The 22,698-nt window shown below is 40.8% G+C and overlaps 1 protein-coding gene across 3 annotated transcripts in view; it reads left to right on the top strand.

The window, feature by feature from the left end:
- The window catches only part of AGO2 (argonaute RISC catalytic component 2), a 57,138-nt gene that overhangs the window by 8,334 nt on the left and 26,106 nt on the right, over positions 1 to 22,698 (top strand). For 2 of the 3 annotated variants that reach the window (XM_042036549.1, XM_042036551.1), the window contains exons 2-7: positions 9,407 to 9,602; positions 13,397 to 13,517; positions 19,293 to 19,477; positions 20,730 to 20,866; positions 21,005 to 21,139; positions 22,247 to 22,334. In XM_042036549.1, the coding sequence (XP_041892483.1) occupies positions 9,407 to 9,602; positions 13,397 to 13,517; positions 19,293 to 19,477; positions 20,730 to 20,866; positions 21,005 to 21,139; positions 22,247 to 22,334 (862 nt within the window). The remainder of the gene's footprint in view (positions 1 to 9,406; positions 9,603 to 13,396; positions 13,518 to 19,292; positions 19,478 to 20,729; positions 20,867 to 21,004; positions 21,140 to 22,246; positions 22,335 to 22,698) is intronic. The other variant, XM_042036550.1, reaches the window with a different exon arrangement.

The following is a 22,698-nucleotide window of genomic DNA, read 5'->3' as shown; positions in this document are numbered from 1 at the left end:
TTTTTTTTTTTTTCAAAGAAGACATGACTTCTTCTGAGTTACAGCTCTACAGTTGAATTTTTATATTAAAACGTTTTTAGGAATGAAGACAACTTAATTTTTAGTTTTAGATTTTACACAAAAACAGTGCCAGCCAAAGTCTGTATGGGTATGAGATCTGATTGCAAAGGTAGAACACAAAACAGACCCATCCTAGCTTCTTGCTTTAATTAGCTGAGGACAAATCACTTCTGTGTTTCATTAAGTTGTGCACAATGCGAATCCCACAGGGAACTGGGATCTGGGGCCTCTGTGGCACCAGTTCCCAGCTGATGAGGCACAGCACTTGGAAAACCATGCCAGTGGCCATGGAATAGAGCCTGAGCCATTAGAGCTCGTTAAGTTTAGTGGGGCTGGTGTGCATGTGGGCACTGTTGGCTCTGAAAGTGCAGGAGGCTGCAGGAGAGGCATGGGGTGTGATGGCCAGGGAGGGGAAAAGTACTGGGGGAGCAGCACTGCTGAGAACTCTGACTCTGGTTCAGGTGATTTAATCTATCCAGCATCTGCTAGGAGGCTGTAATGCAGAGACCAGTCCTTTCTATTTCTAAGGAAGAAAAATAAAAATCTCTGAGAGCCTGAGATGTGGAGGTAATGGAGTGTCATGGTGAGCTGCACAGTTCTCACGGTGTTATGTGATGGCAGTTGGTGTGTGCAGAAGGTGTTGAAGTACCTAATGATGGGGCTGGGGCCGTGTAGCCCTCGCTGAGCTCAGCTCTGCACCTGGCAGCAGCTGGATTGACTGTGGCTCCTGGGGGCTGAATGAAAGTGCTTGTCTGTCTCACATTCACACCAAGTAGTGATGGAAACTTCAGTCTTGTGTGTTAAATTTTTTGGGAGGGTCAGTACTGATGCATAAAGAAGTCATGCTTTACCAGCCTTGTAGTGACTCAAAACAAAAATAAGTAAACACAGTGAAGGGTGGGTTAAGCTGTTTCCTACACACCTCTGCAGTTCCAAGTGTCAGGTAGCACAAAAGGAGGGGGAGCCACATTTCTTTCCTAACCTAAATGTAAGCAAGGGGGTAAGGGAAGCATGATGTGGGATAGTGAATTTGGAATTTCTGGTCTTACTTTCTTTAGGGGAGAAGCAGCCTGAAGGGAGCAATAGGTGCTAGTAGGTGGATTGGGTTTTTTTGTTCCCTTTTAAAAGATGTGTTTATTCACTTTGGGTCTTTCAAAATGGCAAAGAACAGAGATTGTATTGAATGGAGGCATTGCTCTTTATGAATGCGGAAAATACCATTATATTCTGTATTTCAAATTGTTAGGAAAGACATTTGGAATTAGATCAACATCATTTTCTGAAGCATGGAAAAGGGAATGAATCATGATGGTCAAGTGTGATAAATAGCGCTAAGAATGTTCTCCATTTCCCCCTTCATTGAGTAGAGGTTTGTCTGAAGATGGAGTTTTTTTGTACTTTGAATTCACATTTAACTTCAGACTAGGCTGCTGACTTGTGGGTAAGCTGTAAGCATCCCTCCATTGTTTGGATGAGGCTTGCTATTTGGATGACTTAGTTCAAACTGCAGCTTGTAATTAAAAGCATTTCTCTGTGGCCCTTAAGGGTTGTGGTAGGACTTGGTAAAACTCCACGTGCAGGGATGGGTTTAGGCACCTGGTTTGTGAGCAGTGAGGATGGAAGTTCTGCACTTGCGTGCTCTGGTGGTGCTCTGCCACTGCTCACCCCACTTGTAGGTGTGGAGAAGCAGCTTATTATTCAAAAATCTGGAGGCTGACTTTGAAGGTCAAGGCTGCAAGAAGAATGTGGGAGGAAAGCAAAGTACTAACACTTGGTGTCTTTTGCTAGTTGACATTGTCCAGAAGCAGCTTGTGGGCTGGAAAGAACCATTCTTAGTTTCTTTCCTGCTGCTTTCTGCTGGAGCCTTGATCTCTTCCTCTTCAGTTCTTTTGTTCTTACATATTCTTCTTTGAAATGTGTTCCTGACTTAAAAGCAAGCTGGATTGATGTCTTGCTTCTCCCTTTGATCTGTGACTGCAGCTCACCGTTGGTGTGTGGGAGCGATTCTGGTCTCAGTGGATCACATCCCTTGCACCGTAAGAGATTGTGTCTGGGTTTTACAGAGGTCAGAAAGGAATCAGGGTAACCAAGGGAGCTGTAGATCTGTAACTGCTTTTTTTATTCCAGACAAAATCATCATAGAATGGGTTGGGTTGGACCTCTAAAGATAATCCTGTCCAACCTGCCTGCTGTGGGCAGGGACATCTTTCAGTAGGTAAAAAGGTTGGCTTCAGAGTTAATCTTGCTTGAATTCTTTCACAGGAAGTGAAAATTAATCAATAAAATTATGTCTGAAGTAGTCTACTGACCATAATGAGATTACAGTTACGAAGGCAGTGCTGTTTCTCTAATGCTTTTACTCTTTGTTAAGGTATTTCATTTCATACTACAGCACTAAGAAATTGGAAGCAATCTGGCAGAGTAGCATCAAACATCTCAGTAGTCATGCAAGGAATTTAAAATATGAACAATTATGAGGACAACTCCTTCATTTTTGGTCATCAGTATTAAGCCAACCCTTTTTCTTGTGGCCCACCTTGGCATATGCGATGTGCTGTGGTTAGAAAGTGTGGTAGCTGCTCACTGAGAGAACCTTTAGAGAGGGGTTTCGTCAAAAATGATAACTGAAAATCTCATTACATCGTCTCCTCTGCTGTCCTTGTGATTTGTTGAATTCTTGGAGATTAACAGACAAGTCTGTAAAATTTTTTTATTGTGCATTATCTAATCAGGAATGTTATAGCTTGACTGTAGAGCTGCTGGCTTCCATGCTCTAAAACATCCTTAATGAGCAGCAGACAGACTTACAGGTTCCATATAGATTCCTCTGCCCCCAAAATATCAAGGGACTATGAGCTGCAGCTTTGGATTTCCCTTATCTCATAGAAAACACTGCCAGCCTCTCTCCTATCGTTCCCTAACGGATCTTAACAGAAAGCCAGAAGTTAAACTTCTTTGTAAAACCCAGACTGTCAGAAAACTTGAAGACAGCCCCAAGTTTTTCTTTAGTTGAGTCCTAAAAAGAAAAGGCTGAACTCAGTGTATTTTGTTTTCTTGCTCTGACTATATATGTGTAACTAAAATACATAAACACTCTGCGCAGATCCTGTCAAGGATCTGTGCTGGGTGTTTTCCATGTTCTTTCTGAATGCCCTCTATTACTGGTAGTTGAATAACTATTTGTGGAAGTCCTGTTTCCCCTGGTGTGGGCTGTCCCCTCTCCAAGTCTCCCTTTCTCCCAGTTCAAAGAGCACTTCCAGAAGTGGATATGATCCTTTTGCAGGCCCTGTGACAGGGCACCGAGGCAGCAGGGGGAAGGAGCACATAGCACACACCAGGAGAGGTGAAGGGAATCAGGTGTGTTCAGCCTTAGGAGAAGGAGGGTAAAGGATGATCTTCCAGCTTCTCCCACTGGCTAAGGGGAACCTTTGGAGCAGATGGAGCCAGACTTGTGTCAGGTGCACCAAGAACAGAGCAGAAGCTGGAGCACAGGAAACTTCACTTGAGTAGAAGACAAGTTTATTTTACCATGGGGGTGGAACAAGTTGTAAGATGTGTTGTGGAAACTCTGTCCTTTAAGATACTCAAAACTTGACAGGTCAGCCGGGTACCTTCCCACCTATGTTGCTTTGTGTTCATGATCTTCTGCTCCTCTGCAGCAGCTGCTGGAGGCTGTTCCTTTACCAGTCTTGGTTCTTTTTTGGTCACGATGAACACATTTGTCATTTTATTTATTTCCTGCAGTTCTGGAGGCAAAATAGCTGCTCAGTAGTTGAGGACAAGTTATTAAATCCCTTTTTTTTGCCCAAGGAGCGATGTATCCTCTCTGGATCTGTGTGATGGCCTCCGTGACTGACCTCGAGGCAGCAATGAATGTGCACAGTGTTTGTACCTGAAATCACCTGTAGTGATGATCTGAGAGAGCAGCCCCATTATCTCATATTGGAAACCTTAACCCAAAGTGATGCTTTCAAATAAGGCTTCCTTCACCTTAGTTTCATTTAGAGACTGTATTTTTAGAAAAATGGTTTTAGAGAGTCTTCCCCTTGGCAAACTTAGATTTCATGAGCCCAGTGCTAAAACCTACGGAGAGTTGTGAAAACATCACTGGATTATTAAATATGCGTTAGGACTTGCCACACAAGGAAACTTATTGATATAATTGCGCTGGTATAATTATGCTCAGATGATTTCCTGTGTCAACAAGCCCTTCCATGCAACTCGTTTGGCCCCTTCTTATTTAGTAACTCATTAGGCCTCTGACTGCACATTAAAATTGCATAATTCTGTGCTAAAAAATCTCCAATGTGCAAGTTTAATGCTGACTGGCAGCACTTCCAGCATGCTGAGCAGGCCAGCAGTTAAGCTTTAAAAAATGGTGAAGGACAAAAGAAATGAAGGCTCCAAATCTGGGAAATGGTTATGGAGCACATGGTCCTGAAAAACCATCATTACATAATTGTGTGAATTTTGGAGTAGAAGCTCATCGAAGTGTGTGGCTCATTCACACCTTTTATAGACTAGGAGTGTCTTGGCCTGCTCACTCCCTGAGTCACTCTTATCTCTGATTTTGATCCTCAGTAATGTGCAGGAGTAAGAGCAGCCAGCCTTGTGTTTTTGCAATAGTTTTCAATTTGCAAAAATTATTTTTACTAACACAGTATTTCTGTGATTGTCCAGGTTTCCTCTACCTTCACCTTTCTTCCCCTATCTTTTGACAGAGTAATTTTGCTTGATTGTTAATTTTATTTAATAAAACTGCCGCAAGACTGTTATTTTTCTGATACTTTTCTTTTCCAGCCTTTTTTTTTTTTTTTTTTTTTTTTTTTTTTGGTAGAAATTGCTGCTTTTAAGATTGATAGCTATGAACATTTAGTTTATGTAAATGGGATGAATTATAATAGGAAGTCTGGATTCTTTCCTGGTAAAAGTAAGCCTAAAGACAGCATACGGACACCTCATTATTCCACACCCAGCTCACCTTAATTCACACCTTCAAAATGGGGCTCTTAATGGTCTCAGTCATCATATCAAGGCTGAAATGTTCTCATTATTCATTTTATCATCTGGCAAATGAGTAAGGAGCTTCCAATACTTATCACATGGATGCTCCAGTTTAGTAGTCTTTCATCTTTTTTCTAATCCCTTCTTTCCTTGACAGCACTTTAAAAGTAAAATCTAGGAATGCATGTAAATTTTCCAGTGCTTTGAAATACTGTCTCCAGAAGCAGCATCTGTGTTCATGAAGGTGTCTCTGCATGAATTTTGGCTGGGTTCCTTGGGCAGGGCATCACTTCCAGCTGAGATGTCCAGTGATATCCTCTGTAACACACCTCACCAGGCTGCAACAGCTTCCTAGTAGGAACCTTGGCACTAAGGAAAATATTCCTGTATTGATACAGCTTCTGTCACATTTAAAAGTGAGTGATGGGAATTCTACAGGGAGTGTTTGAACAGGGAGATGGGGCAGCTGAATCACTTTGAATCCAGCAATTGTGCCTCATGATCAAGGCTGAAAGCTTCTATCATGTTTTGATAGAAGGTCAAGCCTTATTTCTCTGTTCTGTCAGCACCAAATTCAGTATTTTGTGATTCTACCCTTCACAGCTGCTTGCTGTAGTAAGTTCTACATAAGATAATTTGATTTTGCATTCTTAATTTGAGGCAGTAGTCCAAAAAGTGAATTCAGCTCAGTGGTTGCAATATTTAGTTCTTTTCCCCTGAAGTTTGGTTCCCACCCCTCAGCGCTGTAGTTGACACATACGTGTCTGTTTTAGGCGGCAGAAATGTAGGTTGAGCGCTTATCGGGTCACTGCTGCTGTTTAATAAACACTACTTATCTCCTTGAAGCAACACCCTGCCCTAAATAAGTTTTGCCTTGGGAGTTGAGCCAGAAATAGCTTTCCCCCCCTTTTTTTCCCTTTAATTGGATCATAAAACCCAAATAATTGAAAAAACTGTTTAAAATTAAAATAGAGGGTGGCAGTGGTCCTGCTTTCTGGACAGCTTGGTGCTTTCTTATCTCTGTGAGTCATGCAGGTTATAAAACTGCGTTCACATCTTTACCCAGGAGTCTGTGCTTCTTTCAGCATTTCTTATTCTCAAAAATGTGGCTGAACCTTCACTTTTATTCACTGTCACTGAAACTCCAGTGGAGGAATGTAGTGGTGTTGTTGAGCAATATGTGTTCATGTTGATCCCTGAACACTTACAGATATGGCTTTGTTACACCCCTGTAAAGCAGTAAACAATCCCATTTTAAAACAGGAGGAGGATGTATTGCTTAATTACAAAATTACTTAATTTGGCAGCATAAATAGCTTGGGGATGTGTGTCCCCTTCCCTCATGCTTGTCTTTGTACTTCCAATTTTTAAGTTTAAATTTTTTGTAGTTTTGAAAATCAGTCATTACCAAATCTGGCACTGAAAAGGAAGGGCAGTGGAATTAGGATGTGGCAGTAATACAGAAATTTAGAAGGCATAAAAATCATCAGGAAAGAGAAGGGAAATCAATATATTGATAACACTTGGCCAGGTAATAGTGGTAAGGCAATGTGTGGAATGCAGAGTGTGGATAAGAAGAAATGGAAATGTTAAAATACAGGAGCCTGGACAGAAAATTAAAATGTTTTCTAATGGCAATCATGGAAATACACAAAAATCACAGAATAAAGTTAATGACTAGGACATAATTTTCATGGGAACATTGCTTTACGGAAAGATGGAAATAAAAATGTGTGCAGTGGTGATCTGTGAAGGATTCGGCAACAGAGTGACTGAAAACATATGTGGGAGACACATTATTTTAAAATTTTTTTGAGGGGGAAAAGTGATGGCAAACAGGATTCTGGAGGAGTAGAGGTGGCTGCTTTGTGCACATCCTCCTGATAAGATTTGGAGGTGGATCGCAGCAACCTTTGGTGTACTGCAAGTACAAATATTTGTGGGAGTATTTTTTCTGTTACTTCCCAGCTATAGTGATAATGCCATAAATAACTTTGTTAGGTGTCTTATCTACAGCAGAGCATTCTTTCCACCTAATGGCACAGACAGTGTGAATTTGTCACACCAGACAGGGGGATATGGTGACTGCAGGGCCACCTGATCGAGTTAATCACCATCAGAAAAATGTGAAGTAAGCAGAGGGCCTGGAAGTGTTTGGAAGAGATGAAAATTGATGTCTTAGAAGTCAATATGTGTAGGAATTTAGAAAAAAAAAAACCTAAAGGTTGAGCAGAATCAGTGAGCTGGGTGTTCTGTCTTCCTTCAGGGTTGGAGGTGGATAAGGTCAGATGCAGAGGCAGATGGGCTGCTTTGTGGCAAGACTGGGTTACAGTTAAGAGCTAAGGTGATACTTGGCTCCATTTTTCAGGGTAGCTGTTGACACTGCAAAAGCAATGTGGATGAATAATACTCAAATGAAAATTGCTGTATTGCCATTGAAGGCAAAACTGAAGTACTGAAACATGAAGTTTTATGTCATGGAAATGCAGATCTTCAGCAAGAAGTGACTTTAATGTGTTGATTGAGTTAGTGTTGGAGAACCAGAGTCTTTAATGGCAATGTTTCTAAAAGGGAGGGAAAAAAGGAAATTGGATTTCAGTAGCTTGAATTAAAAGTGTGAATGCCTCAGAATATGTTTGGGAGACAAGATCAGAAACAAGATTTTCAAAAAATAGTAACAAAACCGTCTATAGTTTTCCCACTGTCAAATTGGATTAAGTATTTGGTGCATGGGGAAATAGGTGCTGACAGTTAGTAGGGTGGTAAAAATAAGGAGATACTCATGAGTGGAAAACTGGGCAGTGTTGAGGGGTAAAGTGGGGAATTGATGCTACTAATGTCGGGAATGGCCTTACTGTTTCATTAGCAAACATTGCATAAATTTTAGGAATAAGTACATGAAAATTCATCAAGAGGTATAGGAGGCATTGTCAGGAAAAGGAGAATCTGAGCATCATTGAGAAAGAAGCAGGGTAATAGATATGGATTAGAAAAGTAGGTATATTAAAGACAATGTAGCTGGGAGTTAATAGGGAACTGGGGGATGATCATCAGCAACTGAGAAATGGGTGCACATGCACTGAGTGGTCGCTGGATGACCTTTACAAGGCAGTGGTACAGCAGGCAAAAGCAGTTTAGGGCTCCTTAATCTGCCTTTTCCAGTTGAGAGGTGGAAGCAGCAGTGTGATTATCACTTAAGTCTTCTCCAGGAAAGGTGAGCTCAAAATGCACTGGCTTGAAAAATGACTGGAAGGATGAGAATGATGAAGCCTGATTTATGAGCAGGGACTAACAGAAGGACTATAGCCTAGAATTTAGTATTAAATGGGAGTTTGGTTTGAATCTGAAAGTACAGTGAGGAGTACTCAAGATGAAGGCCAGCGAATATAACCTACCAATGAATAAATTAAAATGGAAGGACGTTTTCTGAGCATTAGAGCATCACAGTTCTGGAACAGCTTTCCAGTAGAGAAATCCAGAGTGGAAAAGTGGTGACAGATGTGTTAATGAAGGCATGTGAGTTGTTTTTGGTGCTAGCAGAGAACTGAATTTGATAATCCAGGAAGCCACACCTGGATTCTTACATAAGTAATGAGAAACCTCCTGGGTTATTTCACATGTGAAGAGTTTGCTGAAGTTCTTATTGCTCCAGAGCACAGAACATCTGAGCACTGAGGCTGCAGGAGTTTTGAATACTCATGTTGGTACCTTATGCACTTCCCTGTGGATTTTTAGTGAACTTTCCTGGATTGAAACAACAGCAAGCAGCCATTGTGCTTCTGCTTCATGTTGTCTGAGCAACAGCTGATGTTTGAGCTCAAGAATTGAGCACAGCAGCAGTAGAGTATTTGCTCTGTTTTCTGTGTGAAGGAAGCAGTAGGATATAGTTTAGTTCTAATACAGGCTTTTGCAGAGAGCTGCAGCACAGAGGAACGTGGTGGAAACTCCATTTTATAGGTGTTTGCTCGAATAAATGTGGCTAGGTCTGTTTTGAAATGAAGATTCTTCCCTGCAAGGAAAATCTTGTTTCTTGCTTCCCTGCTTGGCCTGTGAAATTCCTACCCAGCTGACTTGTGGTATAGGAAAATGCAACTGATTCTAAGATTGTTTTCAGTAATTGAGTCTAGGAAATACAACAAATGGTGAACCAGCATGAGAAAGAAAGAGGAAAAAAGGGATTCATGGTCTCCTGAAAGTGGGGTTTGGGGTTTTTTTTTTATTTTTTAGGTTGTTTAGACTCATGGTTTAAATGTGCTGAGCTTCACTGCCCATAGCCTGTAAATTTGTTGAAATGTCAATTTGAGACAGCTGATGGCTAACTTGTGCTTTCTCTCTTTTACAGTGCTCACACCTCCTCCCCCATTGCCACCACCAATACAGGGATATGCCTTTAAACCTCCTCCTCGACCAGATTTTGGCACTTCTGGGAGAACAATCAAACTGCAGGCCAACTTCTTTGAAATGGACATTCCTAAAATAGATATCTACCATTATGAGTTGGATATAAAGCCAGAAAAATGTCCTAGAAGAGTTAACAGGTAATGCTGTGCTTTGCCTTTCCTCAATTTATTTGCAGTCTTGTTTTTCTTTGAAAAAGCTGGAGCCACGTGCCCTCACTGATGTCTGGGAAGATGTCTGGCTTTAGTCAGTGATTGTACTGATCACTTCTAAGTTTGCATATCCATCAACAAGATATGCATACCCTTTTTTTTTTTTTTTCCCCTCCAAATCTTTACTTGGATTGAATTTGTCAGAATCTTAAGGAGCTGCTGATCGAAGCCACTGGTGACAGATGGATAAACTGTATTAGCTCTTTTGAAGCTGGGTCAGTATAAGCCAGCTTGATGAACATGATTTAGTATTGCCTGGTTAACTATTGGAGTGTAATTGGCTGAAGTCTTTCAGCAGGAAGCTGGTGTTACCAGCTTGTTTTCCCACCTTTCCCTACTCACAAGGGGAGGCAAAACCCATTTATTTGTGGGAGAGGATTGTGGAGTTACTAAAGCATGTAAGAAATTATCCTTCTTCAGTAGATTCTATGTAAGGGAAAACTATGCTCCTGAAACAGATAGCAAGGTGAAAACACAGATCAGTTGGCCAGCGAAACAAGCAGCCAGGGCTTGAATTTGGCATCTGTACCTTCTTAGTCAGTGTGCAACTTCATTGACTTGAAAAAGAGCGGCATTGCCAGAAGTGAAACTTGAGAATGAGACTTGGCACCAACTGGAAACCACAAGTGTCATCATCATAACTGCATCTTGACTGTAGAGGATTGGAATGGTCTGTTTATATCTTCAAGAGCAAAGCCTTTCCTTGTTGAAAAAGGTCACATGGGTGGAGTATGCAGTCATGAGAATGAACAAAGTGTAGAGTCAAAAAACGCAACCCGAAAGCCACGGTTTTCCTAATGTGAATTACTAAACCCGAGGGCATTCCTCACTGTTGCACTGAGGAGTTGGTAATGAGTGTTTTCACAAAGCAGCATCGCTGTGCTTTTCTGCCCTGGTTTTTTTTTTCCTATGGTGATCTATTATAAGTTTAATTTTTCAGCTAGTTGAAAAGTGAGGTTAATTTTAAAAGCAAACACCATTGCTAAGTGTATGAAGCTGAACTCTTTTCTTGCCCAGTTTTCTTGCTGATTTTACTGAGATGCCCTTTCTGCATTGGAGCACTGCAAAACACTTGGAGCAGTCACTTTTTTCATAGTGGGAGCCGTGAGAGCTTTGCTTTCCTTAACTGATATTCTTGCCACCACTCCAGCCCTGCCAGCTGCTGCTGGCTGATCCTGATGGCCTCTGCTGCTCCTCTGGGAGCCAAGTGCTGCACAGCTTGTGTATCTTCTGTGTGATCACCTCCCTTACAGTCTAGTGTATGGGTGCTTGCCATAAAAAACTAAAGCAGTTTTTCTCACTGGAAAGGCAGATTCTGTTCAGTAGCAAGGTCTTTCTCCAATGCCAGCTAATGACCTGCTCTGCTTTGTCAGGTTAGTCACTCCTCTTTTGTGCTAACAGGAGCAGGTACACAGATCTATGCAGATTAAACACCTTTTGCAGTAAGCAGAGATGCCATAGATGCATTCAGCGGTGGTGTGTTGGATGTTGCTCAGTGCAGTGTGGTGAGAATACAAGTTGGATTCACTTACTGAAGTGTGTTATATTTATTTCTTTTGAGTGCTTACTGCTCTGTGCTGTAGATGTATCTGCACTCACCTGCACCTGGGTTTTTGTGAGCTGTGACCTCTTGGTCCTGTGTCTATACCTGTACTTCTGTGTGTGCTTATATATAAATACATATATATAGGATTATGCAGGATGCACATCTCCAATTCTGGATTATGTTTTTTTTTACAGCTGGCTTACATGTTTCTAGTATTTTGGTGATATAATTCACATGTATACAGTAAGCGGTTTTTATCATTACTTCATATGTTGTAACCTCTAGAAAGGAGAGAGGGAGATGTTATTTTTTGCTCTACTCCCTCATCTGTACCAGCTTTGTTCTTCAGTTTTATTCCAGCTTGTACTGTGACCCTGCAGACCCCACTGCAGGGTGTATCCACTGTACATGCGAGTTCCACACTGAGGCATGAGCTGAAGCAGGACTGGAAAACACACAGCTGGGACAAAGTGCTCCTGAATTAGTACAGTCTGGCTACAATTTTGTACATGTGGCAGAAAGGCCAGATACGTTTGCGTAGTTGAGCAGGCAGAGTGGGCAATGTGAGTTTGATTCTGCACTATGGGTGCTCTCAGTTTAATTTTTGAGGACTTGTGCAAAGTGAACTCTGCCTGCAGTCGCCAGCCCAGGGTTCTTGGTGAGCTTGCATGAGCTTGGTAGAACAGTAGTCCCAAAGGGCTGAAGTTAGTGAAGTGGTAAATAACTCTTCTTTTAACTTCACACGTAGAAAATAGCTTATTTTTTATTAAAATATCTCCACCCACAGGTGAGAAGCACCGTTGCTAAATGTGGATGTGGTTTGAAGCTTGAAAACATTAATTAAGTGGAAGTGTTCATTTTTTATATAAAGCAGTTTACAATCAGAAGAACTTGCTCAGGAAGAGAGTGGGGTTTCCATTCTCAATCTTAAACTCAAGGTTGAAAAGTACCTACTTCCTCCCACCCTCCCAGTTATGTACTTGTTCAGTAAGATACTCAAACCTGAGGCAGATATTACTGGGTCATGTTTGATTCATGCTTTGCAGGAGGTCATAGTTTCTTTCAGTGGGTACATCTTACTTTAAGATAAACCCTGGGACACAGCAAAGAAATTGCCAATTAAAACAGTCTTAATTCTCTTCTTGAATGAGTTCAGTTTCATCTCAGATTTTGCAGCACTGTAGTACCTACCTGAGTGCTGGGTTAATCACCTTGCCAAGTCAGGGTGCATGAAAGCATCTCTGCAGCATCTCTGAGCTGGTGGTTGTCAGCAGTGCTGGAGGAACAGTGGTTTCCTTCCTGTGTCACTTTAACCTCTTAATGCCCTTTTGCCCCTGGCTGTATGTTAAGATTGCGACTGCTGATGGATTTTGGGTGTTACAGGTAGCCTGAAGGATATCTCTCTGGGATATTGGGAACAAAAGACCTTCGGCATCAAAGGGTGTTATTATTCCAACTGACCTCTCACTGGCTGCTGAACTGCTTTGGATGACCAGTGTGTAAACACTGTGGTTTGACAAGAGCTGTGTGAGTGGTTTCCCCATTCATACAAACATGCAACTTAATTCCAGCTACTCTTAAATGAATGTGTACTTTTAATATCCACAGGTCCCACTGAATGCACATACCCAGTTTTGTTGGATGGATCCCAGTTTTGTTGTGTGTATGAAAAAAAAAGCATTTAAAAGTTATTTTCCTCAGTGAGCTGCAAAACGTTTCACTGTCATTGTTGGCATAAACTGTTGTCCTGGCACTGGGGCTGTAAGCTGGGATAATGATATTTTTGAAAGCTGCTCAGGCTACTGAGCCTTTGGTCCAAGGTCCTCTGCAGAAAGGGCTGTGGGACGGGGGAGCTGAAGCCCCAGGATCTACCATACACCTGTTTTGAGCTTGAGAGAGCACGAGCTTTCACTTCACCACTTCCAGTAGGTCACAGAAAAGAGGAAGGAAAGTTTAAATCTGAAAAAAACTAAAAACAGCAGCTTTAAGAAAACAGTCTGAGAAAATGTTACTTTCAATTCAGATCAGTCAGACAAATCTTGCCTTTAATAGACAGAAGTGGACATCCCTTTCAGTTACCTAATGCCTCTATTGGTAAATATTAGTGTTAGTATTGGTCTGCTACTTAACATTCAAAGTAAAAAGTTGGATTAACTTAATCTTTTTGCATTTTCAGAGAAATAGTGGAGCATATGGTTCAGCACTTTAAAACCCAGATTTTTGGGGATCGCAAGCCAGTGTTTGATGGAAGAAAAAACCTTTATACAGCTATGCCACTTCCCATTGGGAGAGATAAAGTAAGTTTTAAATAGAAAAATTTCTAGAGGTGTGGTTATTTGCAGAATATTTGCAATAACTAATAGAAACTGATTGTCTGTTTCTGATTTTCTGTTTCTGGAATAGATGTCTGTATTGTTGCCACTCTGCTCAGGGTGTGCTTTACCAGGACACAAGTGTGAGCTTGTTGCTATCCCAGTGGTCACTCCCTTTTCTATATCACTTCATTCCTCCCTCTCTTTCTCCCCACTGGTGTGGTTTCTACTGCTTTGGGGAGCTGGATCAGTCCCAGACAGCACGCAAGCTCCAGAGTGGCACTAGGGAGAAAGTGAGAGCACTGTTAAATTTGGGAGAGAGAGGGAAAATGCTGCTTTGGGCAGCAAGAAGCTGTTGTGTCACCTCACTAATCTCATCAAGGCCCACTCTAAGCTTATTCTCACTATCAGTAGCTGAAAGAAGCTCCTTCATCTCTCTGCTGCTTGTGTTGGAACCTCTCCTCCCTAATCCTTTATGACTGAGAGCCAGTTTACACCGCACAGGTTAAGACCTGCAATCTTTGCCCCGGGGCAGCTGGGGAGGACTTGGGTTTTGTTTGCCAGCTCCCGGTGGGGTGGTGACCTCTTTGGGCACTGGTTGTGGCTGCTCCTGTGCCCATCGACTGCTGAAGTGGAATGGACTCTGTTAGAACATGCTAACACACAAGCCTTAGAAAATAATTTAGTCTATGCACCTGTGATCTAATACCAGACTGAATTTTCTGTGCCTTTTTTTCGTTTAGGTGAGTCCCTGAGGGAGGGCACGGTCATTCTTGTTGGTACTACAGTAGTTCCCTTCTGCCGTGGGTTACACACAGTTACAGAGGAGGACTGTTCTACCTCATAAGAGTTGATTGCAACTTAAGTAGACAAAAATAGAATGTAAAGGGAAAAGGGAAATACAGAGAAATATGGAAACTGGGAACCACTCAAGCCCTCTGAAATTCAGCAGCTGTGAAATAGTTCAGACTGGTCTTTGCTGCCTCATATTGGATGCCTGTGCTATGCTTGACAGAGTTAATAGGTCTATCTGAATCAAGCTCTTAATCTCCTATGTGTAATTTTTATTTTCCCCCAGTCTAAGTGAATGCCATGCAGTAAAGGTCAGTCTCTACTCCAGTGTTAATTATTTTTCGTTAACTGATAAGGTAATGTCTGGGAAAGCTATAAAGGAATAATTAAAAGTCTTAGAGATTTTCTTCCCCTTGCTTTCACGTACAATATTCCAGTTCCTACAGGTTTGGCACACAAGATTGCAAAGTATTTGCCAAAGGTGGAAGGATACTTGATGAGAGTCCCTTAGGGGTTTAAACAACTCTGGATGCATGCAGAGTTGCCTTATACTTTACAAGCTATGGATGAGTAACAATAGACATTATGACAAGTTCTGCATTTAATAAGTAAAGTTAAGTAAAAAATGGTTTATCTATAGAGGATGAACAGGGATCAAGTTAATTCTCAGATCTAATGAGACTTTATGAGATGCAAGTTGATCCTACTTGCTCTGATAACTATTTTGGGTGGGACAGAGTTAGCAAAATCTTCAAAGCAGCCTTTTCCCAGGTGTAGGTTACAACATTCATTTGCACAGACACAAAGGAATTGGGGCATCAAGAGCATTTCCTGCTGGCACACTGTCCCTACACCTCAGTTTTACCACATATAATTTAGTGTGTGTGGGCTGCAAAATCCAAAGCATCAGGAATGGAGTCCGATTTGGTCATCAGGCACAGACAGAAGGAACATCTCATCATTCCCAATCATGCCAGAGCAATGCTTATTTGGAGTGGTCACTGAGGAGAGTGTTTGTAGTGGAGTTTATAATGAGGGTAGTTCAGCTGGTTTCATCTGTGGCTCACATTTAGGCTCACTTTCAATAAACTCCTAATTTTTCCCTGTTTCCCATGGGTATAGGGCTTTCTCAATTGTTCTGCTCTACATGTATTAGTGTTACCCTGGAGGAAGGAGCTAATAGAGATAAATCTTGAGCTGTTTTAAATCAGACGTGGGGAAATTTAGCTTAATGAAGGGAATTTTTACATGGTGCTAAATTGGTTTAAGCATGATTTAAACCACTATAAAGCTTGTAGGTATTAGGACTTTCCTCCTGCATAATTAGATTAGGTTTCTTTGGTGGGTTTTTTTTTTGACTGTTCTGTACATAACAAATGTAGCAAGTTTACTGCACATCTGATTACATTTAGGATCGTATTGAAAAGATTCATGAACATACAGTGATTAATCTAAGAGGAAGATCTTAATTTACTTGCAGTATACATTGGTAATGGAAGAACTGATGCTAAACAGAGAGGGCTGACACAAAATTGCCAAGGTTTTTTCCCCTCCTATTGCTCTTTTAAGTTAATTAATGCACTCTGTCCTCATCTCTTGTTGATAGTGGTTGTTCTGTGCTCGTATTTTTGTCCTTGCTGACAGTTCTGCTTTTTTTATAACTTTTTCTTGTATAGAAACACTTCTCTGCTTTGCTTTTATGGTTATCACATCTGTTTTCATTCTTTCCTTATCGTACCTTATTTTCACTCTTTAACGTTTTCATTTTTTTTTACCTTTCAGAACAAATATGGAATGTGTAAATACTAACATGATCTTTTCTTACTTTTTACTTGTACACATTGAGAAGAAGGAAGTGTTTAGGACATTGCCAGGGTAGGAAGATATTAACAGTCTCCTCTTTCCTTGTAGGCTCTACACAGCAAACCCAAGTCACCTCTAACAGCAGCTTTGTATTCAATTCTTGCTCTACTTTTGTATTTCCCTAAAACATCCTTTTACAGTCAAAAACTGGAATTTAAGTTTACCTGAACTTGGAAGTTTTCTCACCTAGCAAGATTCAAGAGCAACTGATGTATCTTAACCTACATCTTAATTAGTCTTTTATTAGAAAAACAGTAATTACGAATGAACAGAGCAGCAGTTTGATACAGAAATCCTACGGCTATTCTCTTTCCCAGAAGGAAAATGTTAATCCTGTCTGTGGCCACAGACTTGGTCCTCTGACTTTGTCTTTCTGAAGTACTGCTAAAGACTCTGCACATGACAGAAGCAGAGCTCATTCCTACATCCATAGTTTGTTGTTAATCTGTTTTCCTCTGAATCCCTGGGAGGGAAAAGCTCTTGGATTAATAGAGAAAAGGTACATTGTATGCTCAAAGCATGATAAAGTAATCATGTGATGTTTCATTTATTTTATGGAGAAGAAGGAATACTAAGAATTCCTCAGAAACACATGGTCAGGTTTGATCTTTATAATTTTTAAGCAGTGATACATTGATTTGTGTGACTCATTCAGACCCCATCAGCTTCAAGACCTATTCTTTTTAAGAATGGCTTTGACGTTTTTCTACAGGCTTAATGATTTTTCACGTCCTGACAGTAAAATCCCTTTCATTTAGCTCCCTTAGCTGCAAAATTGTCAACTCTGTTGCAGTTTAGCAGTGGGTCTACAAAGTAGCAGGTTAGTAACTTTTTTTTTATTTGGGGATAGATAATAAAACAAGTCTTAAATTTTGCTTTAGGGTTTATCCCTAATAGTAAAGGAGATAGTAAAATTCCCATCTAAAACTACTTTGTCTTAATTTTTTCGTGTTTTGCTTACTTTGTCAAACATGAATGTGTTACTTTGTCCTCAAAAGCACAGAGTGGGATAAATAAAATATTACTGAGAGACAAAAAATTCTGATTAGCAGTGCTTAAAAGTATATGTGAACTTTTGGATGTGGGATGTGGATTAAGGACTTTTTTTTATATTTTTGAGATTTTTTTTTTTAAATAGGGTGAGATATTTAATTATTAAAAAAAAAAACCAAAACAAAACAGGAAAGTTGTATTTAAACCTTACTTATTTGAGCAGTAACTCTTAATTCAACTCATTTGGAGTTAGACCCAGCAGCAAAACTAGTCTGGGCCAAATTCAGCAGTCACATCTCTGCTAAAGTTAACTGGTGTTTGCAGTTGGGCACCTGGAAGAGATCCTGGGCCTTTTATTTCCACCAGGGACCACCTGCAACACAGGTTTCTTTTCATCTCCCATTCCATCATAGTGAAGGAGTTTTGCAAATTGAAAACAGAAGAGGAAAAAAAGTAAAATTAAATCCTTTCTTTAGGTTAAGGGCACCATAGTGGTTAATAGTCAGATGAGTTGTGTATTAACAGTACTGGGAATAAGTATAGAATGGTTGGGATGGGAAGGCACCTTAAAAGCTGTCCTGTTCCAAACCCCTGCCATGGGCAGGGACACCTTCTTGCTCAAGCAGGAATTCTGAAACTTGATCTGGAGGAGGAGTTTAAAGGAAAATGCAGGTCAAGTGCAACAGACATCTTCCATCTGCTGTAAATGAGATGCAAGTTGAAGACTTTTTGATGGTCTGGTGGAAAAAAAGACTTCATGGAAAGCTTCCAGCATGTGTGAGCTGAAGACCTGTCCCTTTCTTTGCACAGCTTTCAGTAGGGTTGACCTTCTGGGCCAGACTCTCAGCAGTGACCCCACGATTAGACTCAGCTCCCAGTGCTCTCCCACAGCTGTGCAGCTCCTTCCTCCGCTCGAGTCTCCCTGGGGAATGGTGTTTGTGCTAGAGGAGAGATGCAGCTGTAATCTTAATTTTGTGTGCCTACAGTAGATGGTCAACTCATTTTTGGGGGCACACGGGAAGGCTTCTTATTTGTGTTTTATATTTCTTTCCTATTTTTGGACCAAAGAAGCAAATTGCTGAAGAGGCCAGATGTTTGCAGATATTAGTTTGCTGTTAGCCACCTATTATTTTTGCTAATTACAGTTTGCCTGTTAAGTGGATGCCTTTTATATTTAAATTGCAAACTCCCTAGCAGGGGAAAATACAAGGTTTTTGTTTGTATCCAGCACAAAGGATACTCTGATCTTGGTATTTCCTGTAGTCACTCCCAGACGTTCTGATCATTTCAGACAAGCCTTGATTTTAGTCGGCTTAAGAACTTTGGTGCTCAGACTTTCTTTGTTTTAAGAAAGAGGAGAAATCAGCATTACAAATAATTCCAAGTAATTGGCTGAAGTAATTTACCACAATGTAGTTTGCCACTGTTTTTTAGACAAAAAGTTCAAAGTAGGGTGTACCATGGGAAAGAAGTGCCCCTGTTTCTTGCCTGTACCATCACTGGTACTTGTGTTGTAGTTTATTCTTTCTTGGGTATTTAAAAGTAAGAATTTCGGCTTGGTAGGTTTTGTGGTATTTTTGTTTTATTTGGGGGGTTGGTGATTGTTTTTTGGTTTTGTTTTTCTATTGCCTGTCTTCTCTTGTTTGAACTGTGTGTTCAGCAGTAGTATGTAGAGCACTCTGGTGCTCTCGAGAGCAAATACCAGAAATTCATGAATCTTGGCAGGTGGTGACAGCCCATGTTTTATTTTAGGCATGCAGGAGCTGACACGAGTGGTGATGCACTGGGACGTGTTAGGGATCTGAAATCAGGTTATTGGATCTTCACCGAGACCTCCCCATTGATCCAAGCGCCTCCAAATTCCAGTGTTGCCTCACAGAGGGAGAGAGATGCCAGCTGGGAGGCACTCCAGGCTTCTGAAATACCCCTTTGGGAAGATGTAGCTGTAAAAAGAGGCTTTACCTAATGTGTGCTGTTGCTTCATCATTGCTTTTTGTCTCCTCCCCTGCTTCGTGGCGCTGTTCAGAAGAATCCATCGTCCCTTCTGAGCCCCTTCCATTTTCCCCCCTTTCAATGGAAAGAATCATCTTGGTTTGTTGTTTGGTATTGTTGCAGGTGGAGCTGGAGGTCACACTGCCAGGAGAAGGAAAGGACAGAATATTTAAGGTGGCTATAAAGTGGATGTCCTGTGTGAGTTTGCAGGCTTTACATGATGCTCTCTCTGGTCGGCTGCCGAGTGTCCCATTTGAGACCATCCAGGCGCTGGATGTAGTGATGAGGCACTTGCCTTCCATGAGGTGAGGGGAAGACCTTGATGTGGTTTAGGTGTGATGTGAGTGCTTTGGTGGCTCTTTGGGTAGGAGGTGCTCCCATAGACCAGCCACAGTTGTGGCCGTGTGGCAATGGCAGGCTCAGGCAAGAGACAGTCAGTGCTTTCCTGCTCATCTGATGGAATTCGGAACTTCCAGCCTGGACCCAAGTCCCTTTCCCCAGAGGTTTTCAGACTGGGCCCATGTTTGTGTGCTCTCAGGTCAGGGGGGCTCTGCTATCTCCCTCTTTCCTCTGTAGCCTTGGAGAAGGAGGCTCTCCCCAGGTGGGAAGTGCTTGGAGGCTGGTAGACGTGGAAGGGTGGTTTTAAGACAACTTCTTACCCTGTTCCTGTGTGTCCTTGGACAGATATTTACTGCCAATTTTGTATAAACATTACCATGCTAGGGGGACATTAATGTCACCCCCTGTGGCTATTTTGATAGGAAAGAAAAGCTTGAAAATTATTTGGTTTGTTTTCCAAGTGGGACCCACAGCATTTTCATGCCCAGGAGATAACTGGGCTTAATTCTGCTGCCATAGAACAAATCACTTAAGACCACTGTGCAAATGATATTCAGTTAGAAGCTAAAGAACAAAGTTTGGTAGGGCTGAACTTTCCCATATCGAAGCTCTAAACAGGTAATATGAGTTAAGTATATGTAAATGACTTTAAATAGCCTTATAGTATGTTGACTTTACCCTCAAATTAAGGATAAAAAAAGTAAAATTACTTTAATCAGGTTTTACAGCACAGAAAACAGCCCAGACTGTCAGATACCTTTGTTCAGAGGAACACATTGGCTCTTGATATGATTTGTTTGCTATTAAATGTGAAGTACTTAATTATCAAGATGAAAGATGGATCAGAAATACTTGTTATATCACTTATTTACCCTCACATAATGTCTATAATTCAGAGTATGGGGAGAAATGATTACATTGGTATTTTAATAGCAGAGACTTTTAATTCTTTTCTTACGGAAGCCCAGCTGCAGTTATTAATGCTTTTCTGTTGGAATTAGTAGATATGTTAAGGGGTGTACTGAAAATAAATTTAAACTTGAGTAGTAGCCTATTTCTTTTGAGAGGTGTAACCTGAGTCCTACCAAGAATCTCAGATTATTGGTAATTTTAAACACTGACATTTCTGTGCTTTTCGAAAAGGAATTTCCATTAGTTACGGCTTTATTGCAATTTTTGCTTTAGTTTCCTGATGTGGGTTTATTTGCTTTCTTGCAGGTATACTCCTGTGGGGAGATCTTTCTTTACAGCATCAGAAGGGTGCTCGAATCCTTTGGGTGGTGGCAGAGAAGTTTGGTTTGGCTTCCATCAGTCAGTCAGACCTTCATTATGGAAAATGATGTTAAATATTGATGGTAGGTAGTACAAAATGTTTTCTTGTTTCTTCTTGCTCCTTAATGGAAAGGCAAAAATTTAGCTCCATTTGTTTTGTTGGATTTCTTGAGAATTTCCTCTGTATTGTTGTAACACATCATTAATGTTTTTGTCTGCAGTGTCTGCAACTGCATTTTACAAAGCACAGCCAGTTATTGAGTTTGTCTGTGAAGTTCTGGACTTCAAAAGTATTGAAGAACAACAAAAACCTCTGACAGATTCCCAAAGGGTAAAGTTTACCAAAGAAATAAAAGGTAATAAATTATATAAAGCTGCTTTATTCTGTCTGATGTGTTACCACTGCATTTTAAATATTTTCCACAGCAGTTGCCTTATTGGGAGACAAAAATTTCATATTTTTCGCTTTTGAAACCTATAAGTAGTGCCAATTGCAGTTTCATGGCAAAGATATTTCAGTTCCTAATCTGGTGGTTCTAAATGTTTACAAATACTGGGATTTCATGCTTTTTTAATTACCCAATCTTAATTTTTTCTAGTTATTGATGTCAGGGTTTTCATATTTCAGATTTTACTTATAATTTAGCAATGTGTTTTTGTCTACTTAGGCATCTGTCCTGCATATACTCTTCTGGAAGTAAATTAGAGTTATTCTAGTGTGTAGTGTCTGAATCAAAGAGGAGGAAGAAATCTTACTGGTTTTGTTCACTGAAGGTTTCTTCTGCAAAATGAAGATCCTTCCTTCCCGATATTCCTGGTAGAAAGCAAGCAACTTTAAAAACTCCATAAATCCATCCTGCACCTTCCTTTTGTGTTTCCAAAAAATGTCAACAAAATTATCTTTGCCCAACCAGAAGTTAGCAAGGAAAGTATAAATAAATCTTGAGTTTGCATTGGTTGTAAATGTTTTGAAAAAATAATCAGGCACCAAATTGCTTCACTGTGGCCTCATTCCCATGAGCTCCTAGAGAGGCTGTTTGGGGATTCCGCTCCACCCACACCCCCAGTTCATTAGCTCAGGCTCAGTTGCAGGAGTTGGAGGTCTTACAGACACCGTATGTTTAGACAGAAAGTATAAACAAGGGGTTTTGTTTCAAGGATCTTTCCCCATCCTGGGCTTCCTTAGAGGTACAGAACTGGAATTTGCAGAATGTGCTCAGCGTCATCAGTGAGCTCTGGGGACTTTGGGATTTCTTCTTGGCTCTGAAATTCTGGGTTGAACTTTGGCTGAAGCTCAGGAGTTTGAATTTTAAGACTGTAAATTGCTTTTTGAGTTCTGTCCGGGCTGCTGTTAGGGGCTAAATAGAATGGCTTTATTACACTGTTTTACAGGTCTTTTGTAGCAGTTTAGGGCTGACACCTTGATTTTGGAAAAATGGTGATTTGTGCTTTCTAATTTTTAGGTCTGAAGGTGGAGATAACACACTGTGGACAAATGAAAAGGAAGTACAGAGTGTGCAATGTCACCAGACGACCAGCAAGTCACCAAACGTAAAGTATTTTCCTACCTTTTAAGCATATGCTTGATCTCAGGCTGGAAAAATACCTTGCCTGCCTTACTGAGGTGGGAAAAGTTGCCTTGAAAAGTGATGCTTTCTTTGGTTAATACCCTTAAATATACCTCAAAGGATTTTCCCAATTTTGCTGTTCTTTTTGTTCTATTTTTATACTGTAATGAGTATCAGGGCATTTGAACCAATTGCTTTGGTTTAGATCTGGGAGGTTTTTTTTGGTTGGCTGGGGATTTTTTTCTGTCATTTATGGATTTCTTCAAAATTGGAAGAACAGGGTGTCCTATATGTAGCCTAAAGTTTCCCACAACAGGAGTAGAAAAGTGGTGCCAGCTGGGATTGGC

This window comes from Corvus kubaryi, unplaced genomic scaffold (genome assembly GCF_017639235.1).
Source record: "Corvus kubaryi isolate FWS band 111438036 unplaced genomic scaffold, C.kubaryi_AGA036_p1.0 37385, whole genome shotgun sequence".
NCBI classification, from domain to species: domain Eukaryota; kingdom Metazoa; phylum Chordata; class Aves; order Passeriformes; family Corvidae; genus Corvus; species Corvus kubaryi.
Note: the sequence above shows the minus strand (reverse complement) of the source record. Positions and strands in the feature narration are given on the sequence as shown.